Source organism: Panthera onca, chromosome A1 (genome assembly GCF_046562875.1).
Source record: "Panthera onca isolate mPanOnc1 chromosome A1, mPanOnc1 haplotype 2, whole genome shotgun sequence".
In the NCBI taxonomy this organism is placed as follows: domain Eukaryota; kingdom Metazoa; phylum Chordata; class Mammalia; order Carnivora; family Felidae; genus Panthera; species Panthera onca.
The window spans coordinates 61,088,766-61,110,948 of record NC_138339.1 but is presented as its reverse complement, the minus strand read 5'-3'; the positions used below and the strand labels follow the sequence as shown (position 1 = coordinate 61,110,948).

The 22,183-nt window shown below is 35.9% G+C and overlaps 1 protein-coding gene across 3 annotated transcripts in view; it reads right to left on the bottom strand.

Annotated features, from left to right (window-relative positions):
• The window catches only part of RANBP17 (RAN binding protein 17), a 331,490-nt gene that overhangs the window by 300,402 nt on the left and 8,905 nt on the right, over positions 1-22,183 (bottom strand). For all 3 annotated transcript variants that reach the window (XM_060635017.3, XM_060635018.3, XM_060635019.3), the window contains exons 2-7: positions 21,304-21,450; positions 17,697-17,787; positions 9,634-9,800; positions 6,527-6,592; positions 1,888-1,992; positions 62-227 (exon numbers count right to left, since the gene is read on the bottom strand). In XM_060635017.3, the coding sequence (XP_060491000.3) occupies positions 62-227; positions 1,888-1,992; positions 6,527-6,592; positions 9,634-9,800; positions 17,697-17,787; positions 21,304-21,450 (742 nt within the window). The remainder of the gene's footprint in view (positions 1-61; positions 228-1,887; positions 1,993-6,526; positions 6,593-9,633; positions 9,801-17,696; positions 17,788-21,303; positions 21,451-22,183) is intronic.

The window sequence follows — 22,183 nt, the reverse complement described above, 5'->3', positions numbered from 1 at the left end:
CTCTACTTCTTAATTCTGTGCCTTTTACTCTGCCATGTCTCACACTAAACTTTCTTCTTACTTGTTCTCCAGGTTGTTGGAATCTGCACTGTGCAAAGATCATCGGCAGATTCGTCTGCTGAACTGCCAATGAAGTCAAAGTTAAGGCAGTTGAGGACCAGTTTCAAGACCTGCATTACTAGATTTTGTTGACCTTGATCCTGAAGATTTAAAGGTTTGGCCAACACCTGAAAAAAGTTGAAAGTCAAGTAAAACATTAGGAAACATGTCAATAAACAAATTCTCAGTTCACTAATGTAAATAACTCTTCAATGCCAAATTAGAATTAGGAAAAAAAGTTTGCAAAGTTATGTTGTTGTATACATTAGAAAAAGTTGTAAAATCACTATCAACAAAAATCTACAATAGACTATTTTCAGGTTTTATTTTCTCAAATGAGAATAAGACTTTTTACACTTAACTGCAAACTGTAGGTCATCTTCTAAAGTTATAAAAAGTAACTCAAGGACAAATACTTTACACAGCACAAATGTATAAATCTATGGGATTTATTAGCTCAAAGGTTGCTTAGAACAGCTGAAAATATACTATTCTTCAAGTGGGGGGAACTTCACATATAAATGATCCACATTCAGCTAACAAAGGTTGTCAAGCTGTCTGAATGAAAGACACTCAACAAACTTCTGGAGAATAATCCTGATCATACCCCACTTCCTGAACCCCCAACCCCAAATATCCATTCTGACACAACCAGAATAGATATATCTACTAAAGACACACTGTGAAATATTTGTGGAGGAAATGATATGAAGGTTAGGATTCTGCTTAAAGAATAACACACAAAAAAGGAAAGTTGTTAGAAAAGTACAGAGATGAAACAAGACTAGTCATGAGTTGTTACTGCTTAATTGGTTCATTGGTCCAAGGGAGTTCATAATACTCTTCCACTTTCTTTTGTATATGTTAAAATTTTCCATACAAAAAGAAAAATTTTAAAATAATAGAAGGTCGGGGAGCCTGGATGGCTCAGGGGGTTGAGACTTCAGCTCAGGTCATGATCTCATGGTTTGTGAGTTCGAGCCCCACATTAGCTTGAGCTGTCAGTACACAGTCCCTTCAGCTCCTCTGTCCCCCTTGTTCTCTGCCCCTCCCCCACTCATGCTTTCTCTCTCAAAAATAAATAAACATTTTTAAAAATTTAATTGAAAAAATAATAAAGGGTCTTTCCGTCCGGCTAACTCTAGAAGTTATCATGTTACTATACCACAGAACTGAAATAATTAGCAACTCCTGCTAACTGGAACATACTTTGGGAAATGCTATACAACACCAATTAAAAAGCTTGAATAGCATGGTGGAATCCCTATATTATAAGCAAACACAATGTAATTATGAATTGTACTATCCCTAATGCTCGAACAGGGCACCAAGTAGCAAATGGGAAAAGTATTATTTCCCAAAGAAATTATTAAAGCTAACTGTCTTGGCTCACCTATGAATAAATATCAATAGTTGATGAATTAGGAAAACTTACTCTCATTTCATTGTTCATCTGCATCCCATTAAAATACAAGCAACTAAAATAAACTAAGTCTCAATTAGCTTCTACAATAAATATTAGTAGGAAGGCAATGAAACTACTACCTAAAGATGGGTTACTAAATTCCCTTTGGATTTTGTTTTATTATATCCCTATTAAATAAAAGTGAATTTTTTGGAAACCTCTTACAGATCTGTAGAAATCTACTGTACTGAAATTAAGATTGTTCACAGCAACTCTTCCAAAGACAGAATGGGGGTTGGGGAAGGGGGATTCATTTGAAATTCTTTTGGAACTTAAATCTCCTAAATACCCTAAGTAGGATACTGAATTACTGAATAACTTACCTCTTTTAAAAGAGAGCATGCTAGCACTAAAATGTCTTTGAGAGAAGTGTCACGAAATGAGGTAGCTATTTTTCTGTGTTTTGCTGAAGGTCTAGAATAATCAACCTAAAAAGATCAAGATGGTTTAATCAGACTTACCAAACAGCAAAGCAAAACTTTACAAGAAAAGGAATGGAAATAATGATTAAAGAAGCATACAGACTTAAAAGAGCTTTTAAGAACCTACTGAGATAAGTGCCTTGCCTAACGTTACTCAAAAAGTTCATGGCAGACCCACAGTTAGAACCCAAGTTTCTGGACTGTTTCAATTCCGTGCTCTTTCTACAAACCCTACCAATCCCCAAATTAAAAACCAGAACTGACCATACTTTCAGAGGCAATATGAACACAGATTATTAAAAAATAGGTAGTGGGGCATCTGGGTGGCTCAGTCAGTTGAACGTCCAACTTCAGCTCAGGTCATGATCTCGTAGTTCATGGGTTCGAGCCCCTTGTCTGGGTCTGTGCTGACAGCTCAGAGCTTGGAGTCTGCTTCGGATTCTGTGTCTCCCTCTCTCTCTGCCCCTTCCCCACTCACGCTTGGTCTTGTCTCTCTCTCAAAAATAAAACATAAAAATTTTTTTAAGTAACAGATACTATGACTATCAACTCCTGAACCATGTACCATTTCACAAGAGGCGAGTAACAACTTCCCTATTCCTCAGATTCCATATGTAAAATGACAAATCTCTAAAATAATCTTCAAATTCTAACTTTCTGTGATTCAGTTACCATAGAAAAATTCTTCATACAAAAATAGTATTCCTCTTATACACTAGAAATGTCATTGGTTCATATATCCTTGGTGTTTTATAAAGAAACCAAGGCAGGGGTGCCTGGGTGGCTCAGTTAAGCATCTGACTTCCACTCTGGTCATGATCTCATGGTTTGTGAGTTAGACCCCGCATCGGGCTCTGTGCTGACAACTCAGAGCCTGGAGCCTGCTTCCGATTCTGTATCTCCCTCTCTCTCTGCCCCTGCCCCACTCATACTCTGTCTCTCCTTAAAAAATAAATAAACATTTAAAAAAATGTTAATAAAAAAATAAATATATGGTCAACACTATACTATTTAATGCCATTAAATCTTCCATTTATCAAGAGCAAACAGCAAACAAAGTTGAAGTCTGATACCCACGTGATCATTAACACCATGGGCTACAGTCACTATAGCATTCCTTTTGCTATGTGATAGAAGAAAATAAACCATTTTCTTTTACTAATGCTTATAGATTTAAAAAAAAGCAGTGATCTCAAAACTGATTATCTGATACTTGTTAAGCTCCATCATACAATTTAGGCTATACTTAAATGCCACATTTACTTACAGAAACATGAAACATAACAGAAGTACAAAATGATTCCAGAAAATAGCTACTGGAATCTGTAATCAATATGCAAGATTCAAATTAGCATTTCCAGCATTATTCCCCTCTTTTCAATCAAATTTCAATCAGTTTGTCTCTCCTAAAATATTTCCCTCAATATAAAAAACCCTTTCGCTAATACAAATTAATAGTAGCATACAGTACTGCAATTTGTGAAGTCCTCTTCACATATTATTTCACTTAATTCTCAAAGTAACCTGTGAAATATGTATTATCCTCTGTTTACACATGAAAATTAAAGTTTATAGGCACATTGTCTTAGACCAACCTCTCATTACCACTGTATCTGTAACAGGAACAGAACGACCTTGGGTTTATAGAGCACTTGTATTTACCAGGCCGTAGAGCTAGAAGTTTATCTAATCTTAACAAGATCCACGGAAGGTGTCATTCTCACTTTCCAGATAGTGATATATATATGTAAGTTCAAAGATGTTCAGAAATTTGTCCAAAGTAGTAAGCAACAGAGCTAAAACACAAATCCAGTCTTATTTCAATTATCTTCAAGGCCTATCAGCTTATTTTATTTGGGTTAATCTTGTAGATATCCATTTTTTTGAGAAGAGGGATTGTACATCTATTTTCTACCATCTATGCCTCTACAATGTAGGCAAAGGATATTTTACTTCTTGTTGAATAACCTCCAGGAACAGTAGGAACAGTAGACTGGCTTCTAAAAACACAAGACAGTATATAATCCTCTTTTAGGAAACCTCAAGTTTAGATGCTTTTCTTTAAAAATTCCATCTTGTTATTAACACTATGAATTTACCTGGCTCACATTTAACAATGATAACATTGACTTAATTCATGCATTGCAGATCTCCCTGCTGCCTAATTCAGAAGTACTGTACCTACCAAATGCTCGCTGAAATGATAAATGCCATAAAATTAGGCTAAGTAAAATGTGTCCACAAAAGCCATATATTTTCCACAATACAAAGCCCAAATCACACTTCAGACCTTGAAGCTTTTTTCAAAAGGCACTTGGTTCTATACAAGATAAGCTTGGAACATCTTGTGCCAGAAAGTAAGAAAATATTCAAAAATGGTGAGTAAATGTCATTAGACATAGAAGCTAGCTTGAAAGGGCTCCTCCTGGCCAAATCTGGCAAAATTTGAGCATCAAACTATAATGTTAGTAACAAGTTATAACCCATTACATAAAATAGGAAACCAAGAATCCATACTGATATAAATAAGTGAATAAATTAAAAGTCTGGTGAGGAATGGGTATTTTCAGAGTCTTAAAATACTTATTATTTACAAAGAACAAAAATAAACCTACAATTGGAAAAGCCTAGTAGAAACCATCTTAATCAAGTAACCAAAGTAAACATCATTAGTAATGTAACAAATCAAATCATGTACTTCCTGACTGGAGGCAATGAGAAGATCACACACTATCATTTCTGTGATATTCCTGACCAATGTGCATAATCTGAACCTAATAATAAAGAAACATCAGGCAATCCCAAACTGAGGGACATTTCACAAAACAACAGGTCTGTAATTTTCACAAGTGTCAAGGTCATGAAAGTGAGGGAAAAAGTGAGGAATTTTTCCAGACTGATGAGGAACATGTCAAACAAGGCGCACGATCCCAAACTGGTTCCTTTCTTGGACAAATGGTGAAACTCAAATAGAATACGAGGATGATAGTAATATGCCAGTGTTAGCTTTCTGATTTTCATGGTCTTATTATAATTACATAGGAGAATGTCCTTGTATTTAGGAAATACACTCAAGTATTCAGGGATCACGTTGGAAACTTAGTATCAAATGGCTGAGAAAAAATTTCTATGTATTATACTCACAATTCTTCCGTAAGTTTGAGATAATTAAAAAAAAAAAAAAAACTTGGTTGCTCTTTGAATCACACTTTTATTAGAATTCTTTATCACCCAGACTTGTCTCAGTAATCATCTAAACACCCGTAAACCCTTACTACGAGAGCAGTCTGTAGCCCTATCATGCTATGAAGTAGGAAATGAAAAAAAAAATTCTGGTTTTAAGATTAGCAAAAAGCTGATGGTTGTGTAAGCTACATGATGCATACATGGGGTTGTTGTACTATTCTCTACATTCTTCTGAGATAAAATATTCATACTAAAATTATTTTTAAATGTGTTTTTAAAAAAGAAAGCTCCAGTTCTTTAGACATATTTATAGAGCCTAATAGGATTAGCCAAAGTCCTTGTCATAACATCCCTGTTAACACAATAACTCGTTCCAGGTACTATTGTTATCTGCCCTGGAGATACATACATAGCTACTGGCATACATCCGTTAAGGCCAGAAATCTTTACATACACTAGGGCAGAGGAGTCAAGGAGTAAGTTCTGTGATAAACAAAGAGAGCACTTTAAATTTAAGATATCCATCCAGTAAAACTAGAAACACTTTCTAATTCTGGACTGAAGTTGAAAATAGTTATTTTGGGTGATCTTTTTTTTTATGCACAGGAACTATATGAACACTCCAAAGAGAGTTGGCAAGTGGTCCTGGATATGTAAGCTTTTCCTATTTATACACATACACACACTCACACACACATGCATATACACAAACACAGACTGTTCAACATGACAACAGTTTTAAAATATAAATACTACCTTCATTCCCCCTTATTTTGACATTACCCCACAAAGAACCCAACTTCTGCTTTTGTTCTGTTTAGAACTAAGTACAAAAGTGAACAGAAACAGGTGACGATGTACTCAGCTGCTGAGCTCATAAAGGCACTGTTGGGGGGAGGCATAGCTTCTGCAAACTCTCCTTGGTACAGGGTGAAAATCCATGCTAGCAAGTGGCAAAGTGCCAAGAGGCCTATTCTTTGAGGAGTCCTGCTGTGTACTCATTGTCAAGAATCAATTCACCAAACTATCTTTTATTTGTAAGCAAATAAGGGCCTGTTTCTCTTTATACAATTTATTTCTTATGGTTAGTATATTATTATATACAGAGGCTACAAGGACAATTCACCAACTGCCATGGAGCAAGGACCGTGTCTAATTCCCTTTTCTTTGCAGTATTTTACACTATGGCTGTTACTTTCAATAACAATAAAAATGTTCCAATACCCAATTATCCCACCAATAAAATAAATGAAAGAAAGACCATTATTCAGAGTTTTATGCCACACAAACATTTTATATGAAAGCACCAGCATTACTTAGCAAATTTCATGTCACTATTAGATGGAAGGCTTACCAGGTTCATTTCCTGAGTCAGCTCTGAAAGGATAATTACTCCTATTATGCAGTGCTCCACAGTACCCTATGGAGAAAAATAACCAAGTGTACCCTGAGTAACTGTAAACAAATAATTAAACACTGAAATATCACATTTTCTTAATAATATACCTATTAAAATATGTAGAAAAATTGCTATGAGGTTCACAAAAATAATTTCAGGTTCATTTTTTCAAGGATAAATTTAGGTATACAGAGTTGATTAAGGAAGAATGTTCACCCACCTTAGAACTGTACAATACTCTACAAAATGTTTTCAGCACCTAGGACTTATATTAAACTAAACCTTAAAATACAAGACTTTAGCTTAATACTTTCCATAAGACTGTGAATGAGCATGAACCAAAAATGTTTTTTAGTTCTATAAATTTGCTTAAAGGCTACTGAGATAGCTGCACTCAATATATAATTAATAAATAGCTTAGGAATTAATTTAAATCCCTCAATCTAATATCAGATAAGATCACTTAGGCCCTTTTCATATTATTTAACAGTGCATGTGTATGCATTTATTATGATATCTATAATGAAGGCATCTAAAGTGTCCAATGCACTGGGGTAAATACATGACTATCAATATGGAATACGGTTTCATAGCCTCTATAAAGGTTTTAATTTAATCAGCTTCCGTTTTAAGCTCAAAAACTTCCTTCAAATCAAAATTCAGATTCTACATGCACCATTACAAACAAATCACCTTATTGTAAAATCACACGAGAAGCATAAACGTAAAAAATGTAACATCTAATTATGGGGTAATCATAAAAAAGCATTACCACAGATGACAAATTTTTCAAGTCTTAGTTTTATAGTTGGCCATTCCTTCTATTTATTATCTCAGGATAAAAAAACAAAAGAAACATCCCATAATTGTTGCATTTTAATTCTTTACGGTCCTTCACAACAATCTGCACCGTTTGAACTGAATCACAGATTTCCTGTTAGCGAATCGTCCATCTTCTGTGTACACCAGGTCAACGCTCCTCAAAGTGTTGTTCCCTGACCACCAGCTGGTCGTCGGCAAATTTCATTCTAATCCGAGAATGGCTAGGTACTGGTTCATGACCAGATAAAAGAGTTTGCACAAGAATATAAAACAGCTAAGTACCTAATAAGTACACTGCTTAATTTAGTTGGCATATTTTTCATAGCAAGTCTTTCTCAGTGAAGGAGGTATCATGTTGATTTACATTCTGCTCCGTATCTTGTGAATCAGCAGTGTGAACAGACTGCCACAGAGGACAGTAGGCTCTCCTGGGTATGTATATAGAAAGGAAGGCCATAAATGTTTGCAATGTGGCAGCAAAAAGGCTGCAATAACAGAAAGAAGATGTACAAAACTTGAGGCCATTAAAGATTTAGCAAATTTAAAATAATTTTTAGTACAAAATTCACAGAAGCTGTTAATACCCAAAGGAACCATGTGGTACTATATTTGAGTACTTAAACATTGAAGTCAATTGCCTTTCTCATGACTCAAGGTTAGGTTAAGTCCTACCCAGAAAGCAAGTGCTTTTTTTTTTTTGTGATACTTTAATAAACTTGGAAGACAAAACATTTTGCTTCTTCTGGTTTTCCAAAATTGACAAAAGCACACTAAAGCTCAACTTAAGTTCAAGTTACCAGCCACTGGAAAGAGGGTTCGAGAAATGTTAGCCAACAAGAATGACTTCATTCTATTCTATTCTATTCTATTCTATTTATATTAATTTTTATACATATAAAAAAAAAACAATAACTCAGAAGTCTTTTCTTCTCTATGTCAATGATTCTTGATAGCTGTGTGTGATCTTAGTAAATGACAAGAGAGAGCTGTATTTTGTTAGCCAAAATTACGAGCACAACTCAACACTGAGAAACTCATTTGTCCCTGAATAAACTATCTCTCTTCCCCAGGGCTGCTCTCCGCAGGGCTAAAAGTACATTTATTTCTCTGAAGGTTTAGATGATCAAATATTTGCTAACCAGGGTTTTTAAACAATACGAATAAAAGAGAAGCAGCAGAGTCTAGTGTTTCATATTCTGAGGTTTCTAGAATTGCACTATATGGTAGAGTTACAGCTTATGCAGGGATATACTGCGTAAGAAGTAAAATCTCAGAAAGCCCAAATTGCCCCTAATTGCCAATAAACCAATACTGAACCATCTCTCAATCCAAACCGCCAGTTTTTCCTCAAGAACTGTAACAGATCACTGCTTCTGCAGCAGAGCAGCAGCTAAAGTACATTTCTCGCAATTAGGGATACCGTTTGGATGAAAAAATACGTATCTTTAAATATCTGAATCATCCTGAGCAAGGCAGGACGGTCATCCTAAGAGGTATGCGGAGACTGGAAAGAGCAGATTTATATTTCCCCTATCACACCTCAGGACATGTGATACTCTGTGGAAAGGCAAGTGGAATCACCAGCACAATTTAGATTAGTGTCCTCTGGCTTATTTTTATTTTTATTTTTTGCAGTCCAAGTATCTGAATTCGCGTAAGTTAAATGTGCCTATAACTTGAATCATTTAAGCTAAAAATATTCTTGAGAAACTAATATAGCCAATGTGGTATGATGTAAACGTTAAATATATCTCTTAAGTCAGAAAACTTGTTAAAGCGCTAGTTCTATGCTTTACTAGGTCACTGTGCAACCGTATGCAATTTACTTAACTTTCCTAAGCTTCAGTTTTCTCACTGCAAATGAAACCCACTTCACAGAGATGTAATGAGCATTACATCATGTAATACATAAAAAAGATTGTTTCATGTATATGTAGCACACAGACTAGCATGTTAGAAATGACAGAACATGTCTTTTTGAAATTTTCTAACTTTTGTGTATTTTCTAATTTTCTGATGGTTTCTAATATAATTTGCATTCTTCTGGTTTGGAAATTTTATAATGGCATGATCCTCATTTACTGCCAATAAAAAAATAAAGGGCCCAGAGGATAAGCAATAAATCATAATTAATATGGTACTGGTAGCCACAGAACAAACCATACAGCTTTAAGAAAAGAAGTTTTCTAAACCAAAAGAGCAACTTGCAATGTTCTAATAATATAATTAGGCCTTCTTACCTGAAGGAACTTCTTCACATCAGCAATAATTTCTCTGAAGACAAACTGGTCTTTCTGAACCTCAAACCATCCCAATTTGGTGATTTTAGCAATGACTTGAATTAGAGCTTGGATAACAAAGGGCACCAGCTTGGGTTGTGATGCCACATAATTAAGAATGTAGTTTCCTGTAAGAAAATATTCTGTGATCATTTGGACTTCTCAGTAACATAATATGAATCATGTGAAGAAAAACAGCTAGTTTTTGACAAAAAGCCAATCCCTTTCTCCAAGATACATTCTTATTTATACACTTATTTCTGCTATAATGCTGACAGTGAAAAAAGGATATTTGCTCCAATTCGGTTTATGTATTAGGGGATAATTTGAGTATAATGAGAATGTCACTTTTGTTTTTACATGCTTTCAGGTAGAAAAAACTGCCAGGTGAATATGAAAACGGCAACCAGGCCTAATGAAGCAAACCACACGAACTGCACTCTTCAAACATCTAGTAGCTAGGTCAGCTCACCTCATGTGTTATCAGCCTCATGCATCCTTCTCTGCTTTGATACTTTTCCATCTTATTTCAGATCACCTTCCTTCCCTACTTCATTATTGCTCACAACCCTTCTGAAGTCCATATCCACAAACAAGATTCAGGTCTTCAAGATAAAATGCTTGTTTATTATACTATTTAAGTATTTCTCAACCATTTAACATGTGTAAAACTCTACTACCCTTTTATTAGATTTCTTTTCTTTTAACGTGTCACTGACAAAGTGCTTGAGTTTTATTTCCATATCCCACTTCTCTCATGAGCTCTGTGGCTTTATTGCATGATGATGGCATAGAATGCATGGCTAAGATGATGGCTAAGAATGCATATGTCTTGCTATAGAAAAACTGTATGCTATCCTGTTTATGTGGCATAAAAAAATACAAATAGTATGGTATGATAAAATAAGTATGTAAGTTAAGGGAAGTATGAATAGAATAGTGAATTAATTCTTGGAACAAAGTTAATATATCAAAATCACTAGAAGTGGGTAGCAAAGTCAGCTCTGAGCTTCTTAGTGGATCGAGCAGTTGGGTTTAGGTAACAAATATACTAAAAGTCTAACAGAAAAACACAAGAAAAAAATTTTTTAAAAACAAAAGATTCCATTTCTACTTTGGCCTCAAAGGCCAGCAGGCCACTGGAGAAAAGAGTGATGAAAAGGTAAATACCCCAATATTTAACTAAAAATAGCTTTAATGGAAACAACTTCAAAATCTAAGAACACTTTCAATAGTTATTCTTGACAGCTGTAGTGAGATTCTTGACGCTAAAAAAAAAAATTCTCATGACTACCATATTTCAACCTTAATTGTTATTAACATCAAGATTATATAATTATACAAATAAAAAAATTAGACATTATTTTTTTAAAAGCACAGATTTTCCTAGAATTTTCAGATGTTTTTCTTTGTTTTTTGCTTTGTTATGTTTTGTTTTGTTTTTTTGGAGAGGGCATATGTGTGTGTGAGCTAGGGAGGGACAGAGGGGAAGAGAGAATCATTTTTTTTTTTTTTAGTGCTTATTTATTAAGAGAGGGAAAGAGAGAGAGAGAGAGAGTGTGTGTGTGTGTGTAAGCAGGAGAGGGGCAGAGAGAGAGGGAGACACAGAATCCGAAGCAGGCTCCAAGCTGTCAGCACAGAGCCTGACGCGAGGCTCAAACTCACGACCCACGAGATCATGACCTGAGCCGAAGACAGACACTTAACTGAGCCACCTGAGTGCCTCCAGATTTTCCCAGAATTAAGATAAATTGGGAAAAGGTTTTTCCTACGGATTCAAGTAATATAGATATCCTAAGCTTCATTACTTGAAATATTTATTTCAATAATGAAGCTTAAGAAGATGATGCTGCTTCCAGAATATTAAAAACTAATCTGGTTTATTCAGTTCCAATTATTTTTATTATCTTGAAAATGTTTAACCTGGAGGGGATGTAAGGAATCCATATGTGGCTAATGGCAACCACTAGAAAGATAATCTCAAAATAATAGAACAACCAAATAGGAGACAAACCACCTTCCACATTTTAGCTATGCACCAATAAACACACCCTCCCAGAACTCCCAAGTAAAGGCACTGGCTAACGTGTTTATTATCTAAGACAGAAAAAAATGTAATAGACCACATTTTTGTTATTTCAGCTGAATGCTTTACAAATATCCGCATGTTATGCTTTTTACATAACCTTTAACAGTGCTCCAGTTTCGTGTCGACGGTAACGACCAAGTAAAACAACACCAATCTCATCATCACCAGCCCCAGATTAACAGGGAAAAGCCATACCAAGAAGAACATGAAATCTTCAAGAAGATACCCAGGAGAATGAAATAAAACAGCTAAAAAAACCTACCAGACAAAAGTTAATAGAGAGTTGGAAAGCTATCTACTAGAGGCTCTCTGAGTGTCGAATACTGTGTAACAGCACCATTTAGCAATTTTGATGCATGTCAGAAGGGCTTCCCGGCAAACTCCTTATGTGGCTCTCATAGCAATGTGAAGATACTGCTATTATGCTATTATTACTATTATCTTGTTTCTTAGGTAAAAGATATGAAGGTCAGAGAGGTGAAATAACTTGTCACAGTGGCCAAACTGGGACTAAGTCAGGCTGTTTGGGTTTAAGTTTTTGTGTGTTTATTGCTTCCAAATACTGACCAAACCATATATATTACTAGTAATGAGTAACTCAAAACTGTAAGTCCAAACTTGAAAACAGTCTTTGGAGTTTACTATCATTAGACTGATGTTTTTGGTATTACACATTATTGGAATTTAATATGAAATACTACTTTTTGACTGCCTAACTGAACTCGAGTAAAAAAGAAAATGCCACAAAGTCTATCAAAAAGCATATAAAAAGAATCTAAAGGAAAAGGGGAAAGATTTGATCTCTCCTTTGGTCCCTAAGGCTAGCATCATATTTTAGAAAAAAGTAAAAAGAGAGGGTGAATACCTCAATATTTAACCAAAAAATTCTTGATGAAAATAACTCCAAATTCTAAGAACACAAAAATCTATAAGCTGTGCCTAGAGAGTCAGCTAAGGAAATATTTGGAGAGAGAGACCGCATGACACAAAAAGAAACTACCATAAGAAGATCAAGATAAAACTTATGAGGTGAAGATGTGGAAAAACTGGAGCCTTCACACACTGCTGGTGAGAATGCAAAATGGTACGGGCACTTTGGAACACAGTTTAACAATTTCTTTAAAAGTTAAGCATGGGGCGCCTGGGTGGCTCAGTTGGTTAAGCACGTGACTCCTGACTTCGGCTCAGGTCATGATCTCAACAGTTTGTGGTTTCAAGCCCTATGTCGGGCTCTGTGCTGACAACACAGAACCTGCTTGAGATTCTCTCTCTCTCTCTCTCTCTCTGCCTCTCCTCCACTGGCACATGTGTACGCACCCTCCTCTCTCTAAAAATAAATAAGCTTCAAAAAAAAAGGGTAAGCATAAACTGGGGCTCATGGTTGGCTCAGTAGGTTGAGCATCCGACTTTGGCTCAGGTGATGATCTCACAGTTCGTGAGTCTGAGCCCCCATCCGGCCCACTGGTATCCATGCAGAGCCGGCTCCGGATCCTCTGTCCCCCTCTCTCTCTGCTTTTCTCCTGCTCACACTCTCTCTCTCAAAAATAAATGAACATTAAAAAAAAAAAAGAAAAGAAAAGTTAAGCATAAACTATGATGCCTGGTAGCTCAGTCAGTTGAGGATCTGACTCCTGATTTCGGCTCAGGTCATGATCTCACAGTCATGGGATTGAGCCCCGCATTAGGCTCCACACTGAGCATGAAGTCTGCTTGAGATTCTCTCTCTCTCCCTCTGCCCCTCTCCCCTACTTGCATGTGTACTCTCTCTCTCTCTCTCCAAAAATAAAATCATTTTTTTAATTAAAAAACAAAAGTTAAGCATAAACTTACTTATGACCCAGCAATTCCATTCCTAAGTATCTACTCAAAAGAAAGGAAAACATATGTCCACACAAAGATTTGTATGTCATTGTTTACAACAGCACTATTCATTGTAGCCAAAAAGCAGGAACAACCCCAATGTCCATCAAGTAGCGAATGGACAACAAAAGTTCAAATATCCATGCAATGGAATACTACCCTACAATAAAAAGGAAAAAAAATATTGATATATGCTACAACATGGGTAAATCTCAAAAACATTTTGCTAAGTGAAAGAAGTCAGATGCATATGGTATGATTTTATTTACACGAAATGTCCACAAAAGGTGAATCTATAGAGGCAGAAATCATCTTAGTGGTTGGGGGTATAAGAGCAAGACTAAACGAGCATGAGGGATGTTTTGGGGATGGCAGAAATGTTCCAATACTGAGCTGTGATGATGTTCACACAACACTATAAATTTACTAAAAATCACTCATTATACACTTAGAACAAGTGAACTTTATGATATATAAATTACAACTCAATAAAGCTGTTTGAAGGGAAGGAAGGAAGAAGAGAGGACTATTTCATATAGGTAATTAAACTTAAGCTACACTTTAATTTGAACAGAAGATGAAAAGGACCACTTCCAGACTAGAGAAACAACATAAGAAAGGCACAAAAGCAAAAATCACATGGCACAAGGTGAAGACCTTCTGGCACAACTATCAGGCTAGTACCAATGAAGACACATGGCTACGAGAATCATCCATTAATTAAAAGCTCATAAAGGGACTTCAGTACTAAGCTGTGGAAATGGTATTTAACTGATAGTTAAAAATAGTGTGATGAATACAGAGAACTGGCAACAGAGTTAATGTTGGAAAGTAATGAGATATATAGTCTGGGACCATATCATAAAAAACAGCATTTTTGAGATGATGTAAAGGCAATGTGACTGTTGAGGCAATTCTTCACATTTTCTGCTTTAACTGCACGCTAATTATCCTACTGACACATGTCAGACACGTCATGTCAAACATTCTAATCAACGTGCAGAAATAAGAGCAGTAAGTCAAACCAATGGAACTCATAAAGGGAACACATCATTTGTTGTTTGTGCTGTAAGTTTCTACTTTTCTCTTTTTTCCAAATTTCTTTTAATGAGTATTCCTCTTTTTAGTTAAGTATTTATTTTAAATACTTATAAAAAATATAAGTCAAATAGACAATCTGGCAATAGGCCTGTAGCTTTTAAATAAATTGAATCAGTGAATTATTCTGCATCAGGCCCTAATGGGTTCACTGGTGGATTCTACCAAACATTTAAGAAAGAAATTGTATCAATTATCTTCAATCTCTTCCAGAAGACAGAAGCAAGAGAATTCCTCCTAACTCATTCCATGAGGCCAGCACTACCCTAATAACAAAACCAGACAAAGATGTTATAAATTAGACACCAATATCTCTCATCAACATAAAGAAAAATCCTCAACAAAATTATTAGCAAATCGAATCTAACAATGCATAAAAAGAATTACGAACCACAACCAAGTGGGATTTCTCCCAGGTTATGCAAGTCTGGTTCAACATTTGAAAAATCAATTAACATAATCAAGAGAGTAAAGAAGAAAAATCACATGATCACATTATTAGATGTACAAAAAGCATTTAACAAAACCCAATGGCCATTTATAACAAAAACTCTCAGCATACTAGGAACTGAGGGGAACTTTCTCAACTTGAAAAAGAACATACAAAAAAACCCTGAAGCTGATAGATAAATCAAAGAAGAATAAATGGAGAGAGATTCCACGTTCATGGGTAAAAAGGCTCAATATTGTCAAACTCTGAGTTCTTCCCAAACTGATGTGTAGACTGAATGCAATCCAAATCAAAATCCCAACAAATTATTTTGTGGGTATTTATAAAACTGATTTTAAAGTTGACATAGAGAGGCAAACAACCTAGAACAGCCACCACGATACTGAGGAAGAACAAAGTTGGCGGTCTGACACTACCCAACTTCAAGATTTATTATAAAACTACAGCAATCAAGACAGTGTGGTACTGGTGAAAGAAAAGCTCGATAGAACAGAATAGAGAGCCCAGAAAGAGACACACGTGAATACAGTCAGTAAATCTTTGACAAAGGAACAAAGGCAAAAAAGAATGGAGTGAAAACAGCCTTTTCAACAAATGGTGCCAAAACAACTGGACATCCACATGCAAAAACATGAATCTAGACACACACTTTACACTCTTCACAAAAATCAACTCGAATGGATCACAGCCCTAAATGTAAAGTGTAAAACTATAAAAAAAACTCTTTGAGGACAACATAGGAAAAAAACCTACATCATCTTGGGTTTGCAACGACTTTTTACACCTAACAACAAAGGCATAGTTTGTGATAAGCTGGACGCAGTTAAAATGTAAAACTTCTGCTCTGCGAGAGACAACGTGAAGAGAGTGAGAAGGCAAGCCACAGACTGGAAGAAAATCTTTGCAAGAGACTTAACTGATAAAGGATTGCTATCTAAATTTACAGAAACTCTTAAAACTCAACAATAAGAAAACAACCTGATTTCAAAATGAGCAAAAGACTTAGACACCTCATCAAAAAAATAGACAGATGGTAAATAAACATATGAAAAGATGTTCAATCATATGTCATCAGGGGACTGCAAATTAAAACACACCTACTACAACAACCCAAATCTCAAACACTTAAAACATCAAATGTTGGCGGGAAAGTGGGGCAACAGGAACTCTCATTCACTGCAGGTGAGAATGCAAAATGGTACAGCCACTTTGGAAGACAGTATGATGATTCTTTACAAAATTAAACATACTGTTACCATACAATCTAGCGATCACTCTCCTTAGCATTTACCCAAATGAGCTGAAAACCTATGTCCACACAAAAACCTGCTTTAAGCTTTGTTCTTAATTGCCAAAACTTGGAAGCAATCAAGATGTTCATCAGCAGGTGAATGAATAAATTGTAGTACATCCAGACAATGGCATATCATTTAGCGCTAACAAGAAATGAGCTACCAAGACATGAAAAGACATGGGAGAATGTTAAGTGCATATTACTACGTAAAAGAAGCCAATCTGAAAAGGCTACACTGTATGATTCCAACTACATGACATTCTGGAAAAGGCAAAACTATGAAAACAGTAAAAAGATCAGTGGTGATCAGGAGTTAGAGGGGGGGAGGAACACGGAGGATTTTTGGGGGGGCAGTGAAACTATTCTGTGGAATGGGGGGGGTATGTCATTATACATTTATGCAAACCCACAGAATGCACAACACCAGGAGTGAATCCTAACATAAACTATGGTCTTTGGGTAATGATCATGTGTCAGTGCAGTTTCATCAATAACTAATGCACCTCTGGTGCAGGATGCTAAGACTGGAAGAGGCTATACATGTGTGCGGAACAGAGGACAGGAGAACTCTACTTTTTGCTCAGTTTTGTTGTAAACCTAAAACTGTTCTAAAAAAAATAAAATTTATTTAAAATGTGTGGGTGTGTGTATACAATAAGTCAAATAGAGGTGCCTGGGAGTCTCAGTTGGTTAAGCATCCAGCTCTTGATCTTGGCTCAGGTCATGATCTCACAGTCTGTGGGGTGGAGCCCCATGTAGGGCTCTGTACTACAGCACAGTGTGGAGCCCGCTTGGCATTCTCTCTCTCTCCCGCTCTCTCTGCCCCTCCCCCTCTCACGCACACACATGCACACACACGTGTGAAAAAATGAGGATAACCATAGTGCCCACTCCATAAGATTGGTGGATAAAATGAGATAGTACAAATCTTACCAAAGAGTACACACAATAAAACGCTTGTTATGATTTATTATTAAACTAAGCAAATGTTTTTTTGATTACACATTGTTGTATAATACATCACTGTGCACCACTAGATGGATAAAGGAGACTTGACAACTCATCTTTAAAATAACAGAATTTTAAATAACTTGCATGCCTATTAACAGTTTAACATATTGAAAAGGAAAACATTATTTTAACATGTAATTTTAAATAACGTAACATTGTGTGTCAACTATACATTAAAAGAATAAAGTACAATTTCATAAAAAGTATAATAAACCACTTACTGATATCTACCCTCTGTTCAACTGGCAAAGGACTGACTCGGCTAACAAGTTTTGAAAGACATGTTGCTGCAAGGAGCTGAGCATAGGATGTCTGTAAGGAATAATAAATTGTATTTATTATTACCACAAATGAAATCATCAAAACACTATGATAGAACTTTTCCTAAGCAATAAGGGAAATTCCTCTGGTTTTCCAAACTGGCAAGATTTACAATGAATAAAATATATATGTAAATACACATATATGTGTACAATCTCTCGTAAGAGTTCAGTAGTTGAGGAAGGTATAGCTCTCTTTTTCAAACAGCAGCAAATAATCAAGAGTAAAAAATTATTTTGATCAAGTTCAAATAAAATACTCCTACCATATCTACACAGTACTGTACGTTCTGGCCTCTGATTAGCTCTTCAAATTCACCTGGTTCCACTCTTCACCATCCTCTAACCACAAAAGCCTTTCAGATCCTTTCAGTGTCTTTCCCACCCTGACCTCCCCACCCCATCAGATCCATGTCTTACTGTATTGTACTCTTTGGCCACCAATTATCTTAACAGAGTACTCAATCCTTCAAAATTTGGTTCAGTTATTCACTATACCTCCAGCAGTTTCTTGTTTCTTTTTTTTCTCTTTACCAGAGGTCAGCAAACTAAGGCCCATGGATCAAATCCCATCTGTTTTTGCAAGGTCTGTGGGCTATGCATGGTTTTTACTATTTTAAACAGTTGGGGAAGAAATAAAAATAATAATAATATTTTGTGACATGTGAAAAATATATGAAGCCCAGATTTCAGTGTCCATAAATAAAGTTTATTAGAACACAGCCACGCTCACCCATTTGTATACTACCTATAGCTGCTTTCATGCTGTAACAGCATAGTGGGATTGCTGAGACAGACTGTATGTGGCACTCATTGCCACCTACTGCTGCTCAATGCATTATAAATTGCAATAATATAGTTATAATTCCATAGCGGCTAGAGTGTCATAGGTATCCCCATGACATGTACCTTTGATTATTACGAGTGCATAACCATCATGTCAAAACAAGAAAAGATAAAAGCAGATTTCAAATGTCTAACTTCTAAGGCACAGTAGAGTTTGGATAATTTTGTTACTGAATTAGATAGCAGAGCAATGTGCTCTTCATGGCACTATAGCTGTCCTAGAAGACTATGTATTGACAGTATCAGACTAAGTATTCATGCCAGTATTCCTAACTCACAGGAAATCAAAAGTCCAAAAAAGAAGAAAATTAAAACAGCGTATCTCCTCACGGTGGAATTTCCTCACAAAAAGAAAATGGGGCTGAGACCAAAGTTTTGAAGTGACTCATTTGTTAGCCAAGCAAGAAAAGTCATTTACCAATGGAGAATTAATTAAATCGCCATTATTTTATTGTAGCAGCTGAAGTTATATCTGCAGAGAAAACAAACCTCAGACTACTAGCCTTTCAATGAGAATAATGCTCAAGCAATCGAAGACGTAAGAGCAACATGGAAAGCCAATTTTAAAGAAAGCAAATGATTTGGAAGTTCTCTTTAGTTCCTGACGAGCTGACAGACCTTACTAATTCTGCTCATACTGCTACCAATACTATCCACTTATTCCAGAAGTCAATGCTAAGTTTGAAATGACTAAAGACCTCCATGAAGAGTCTGTGTGGAACTACAGGCCAGAAATATTTTCAAAGAAACTGAGAAAACACTAATTGTGTGCAGCCTGAAGTGGTATCTGCTAAGATGTGTCACGAGTGGTGGTAAAAATACATGGAGCAGAAAAGGGCTTAGTTGTACAAACTTAAAAAGCTTACAAAAATGTAAGAGTCTAAAACCTATGGTTCTTCATTGTATTATTCTTCAGTAGATACTTTGTAGTAAATTATTTGAGTCTATCCTGTGTTAATGAATAGGTGGTGTAAACAGTAGGCTTCAATTCACTTTGGTGAACTTATCTTCATTCAGTTCTGTGAATTTCTGTCAGAAATAGGAGCTGAAAGTCCTGACTTGCCCACCCACCCCCGACCCACCACACACACAGTAGTTGAATAGCTTAGCAGAGGTAAAGTTTTACTGCAACTTTGTTTAGCTCAGGGCTGAGACTGACATTTTCTGAAGAGAAGAACCATTTTAAACCACCACTGTTGAATGTGAAGTGGCTTTGAAAATTAGCTTTTGCAGCAAACTTGATAATGTAATTTAATGAATTCACCCTAAAGTTACAAACTTGCCTAAAAGGCAAATAGTGCTTAGTACTTATATTACAAAACTTATAATGCAGCAAAGTCATTTCATAATAACTAAACACTGTTTCAATCACAACTAGTATTAAGCTGCTTTATATACTTTCCACACCATCAAAGTTAAAAGTGGCAAGATCTCTATTCTTGGGTATGTTTTCTGAGCACCAACTATAGTTCCAGCAGTATTTTTCAGACCCTGATGCAAGTGCAAAGGAAATTTCCATATTTTAAAATCCATTTAACTGAGCAATTGAGGAGCTTCCACCTAACCTTCAATTGGAAGGGACGAATCTGCAACATAATGACATTCTGAAAGGCAAACATCAAGAGCAGTTTGAACAGAGTTCTATAAATGCCTTCTAAGTGATGAATGTGCTTAATTAAAACCATGTTTATGGACTGATATCAATACTTGGCAGTACTTATCTGTGTGAAAAGACATTTTCAAAGACAGAATATAAAAAATTTCATTACAGATCTGTAGTAACACATGAACATCAGCAATCAACTTGATGACAGAAATACTAACTTTGAACCCCAATTAGGTCAATTGTATTATCCCCAAAAGAATAATTTAATTCTTCTGAGTAGATGTGTATTACAAAAAACTGCACTCAATTATTATACTGTCAGTTTCAACAATAAAATTTTGTGGAAATCTGTTTCTCTCTTCTTATACATGTACTTACAAAATATCCTCGATTTAGCCTCTTGGCCTGCAAAACCCACAGTATTTACAATCTGGCCCTTTACAGAAAAAGTTTGCTGACCTCTGTTCTAGTTCATACAGTCTCCTACTGTAGCACTACCATATCATTCTTTAGCTTTTTATTTACACATTTATGTCTCTCCGACTAAACTAGAAGTTACTTTGGTGCGTGTGCATAAAACAAGTAGGTAGTACTAGGCCTCGTTTTACATTTAAGTATTTGCTCCATGCCTGCCGAGTGAATGATTAAGAATCTCTAGAAGCAGGCAAGAGTTAGCATTCCTATGAATCATTCCTTCATGTTTCACAGTTAATTACAATCTGCCTCTCTCACCTGGAATTTTTTTTTTAAAAAAGCTCCTAATCAACTTTCTAAAAATGCAACCTTTGCCCACTACTGTTATGAGACATCAAAAAGGGCCAAGAAGAATCAAGAAATTATTTCAATTCATGCCTTTTTCCACCTCTTGGCCTCTTCCCTAAGTTTGCTTTCCAGGCTTTCCAATTCTTTCTATGATTAATCTCTTTGACAGTGAAATAAACTACACTAAAAGGACATGCAGCACTATCAATTATCATTGCTAAACTACACAAGCTCATTAACACTGACATATATCTCCTGGTATTTCATGGTTAATCGCTGTTATCAAATACTTACTGTTCCTTGTTCTAATAAAAGTTGACACTTGCTGAGACATTCTGGGCTGTCAATAAGTTCCAGGAGTGCTTTCTCAGCCTCTATTCTTTGCGTAAGATCAGTCCCTATGTAGAGGTGAGTACATAACACTTCCAATTCAGCCAAACTCTTGAGAAGAAAAAAGAAATTAACATTTTACTTGAGTGAAAAACAAAAATAAGTTAAATGTATTAATCACAGCACCTGAGGGATGCGAATACCATGCCTGTATTCATCAATTCGATAAATGTTTATGGGGCTACGGCTACCAACTAGGGGTCACAATGGTGAACAAAAAAATCTCCTAACTCCAAATTATTTATTTATAAATTGATAGTGCTATGGTGGAAAAGTAACAGTATAGAAAGAAAAGGACTTGCCTAATTGAAGGAGTATGAAAGTAGTAACAACTTTCAAATGTTACTGCCTAAAGTAGTAACATTTATCAGAAAAGGGTGAGCCAAACAAAAAAAGACTAGACAGCAGTCCAGGCCAAGAAATAGCCTGGACTATTTACCAGGGCTCAGAACAGAGCGTAATCATGTCAAGGCATTAAAAGGTCAATATCACTGGTAGACAGCAAGGAGGAGATGCCAAAGGAAGCTAAAGACATAGGCAGGCGGGGATTATCAGGTGCAAGTGGCAGATGCCATGCCAATTACATTATTTCTCAAACTGCAAGAACTTCAATGGATCCATCCATAAAAAAGCAAAGATAATTATAAATATACACTGATCTGGGGCTTCCGAACTAATGACTCATAGTGCTGCAGGCAAACTGTCATGATTTTCAGGAACTATGACCTAACCCCATGTTTTTTCTAGCAGTGTAATAACTAGTTATCATGTTGTAGCCTACTAC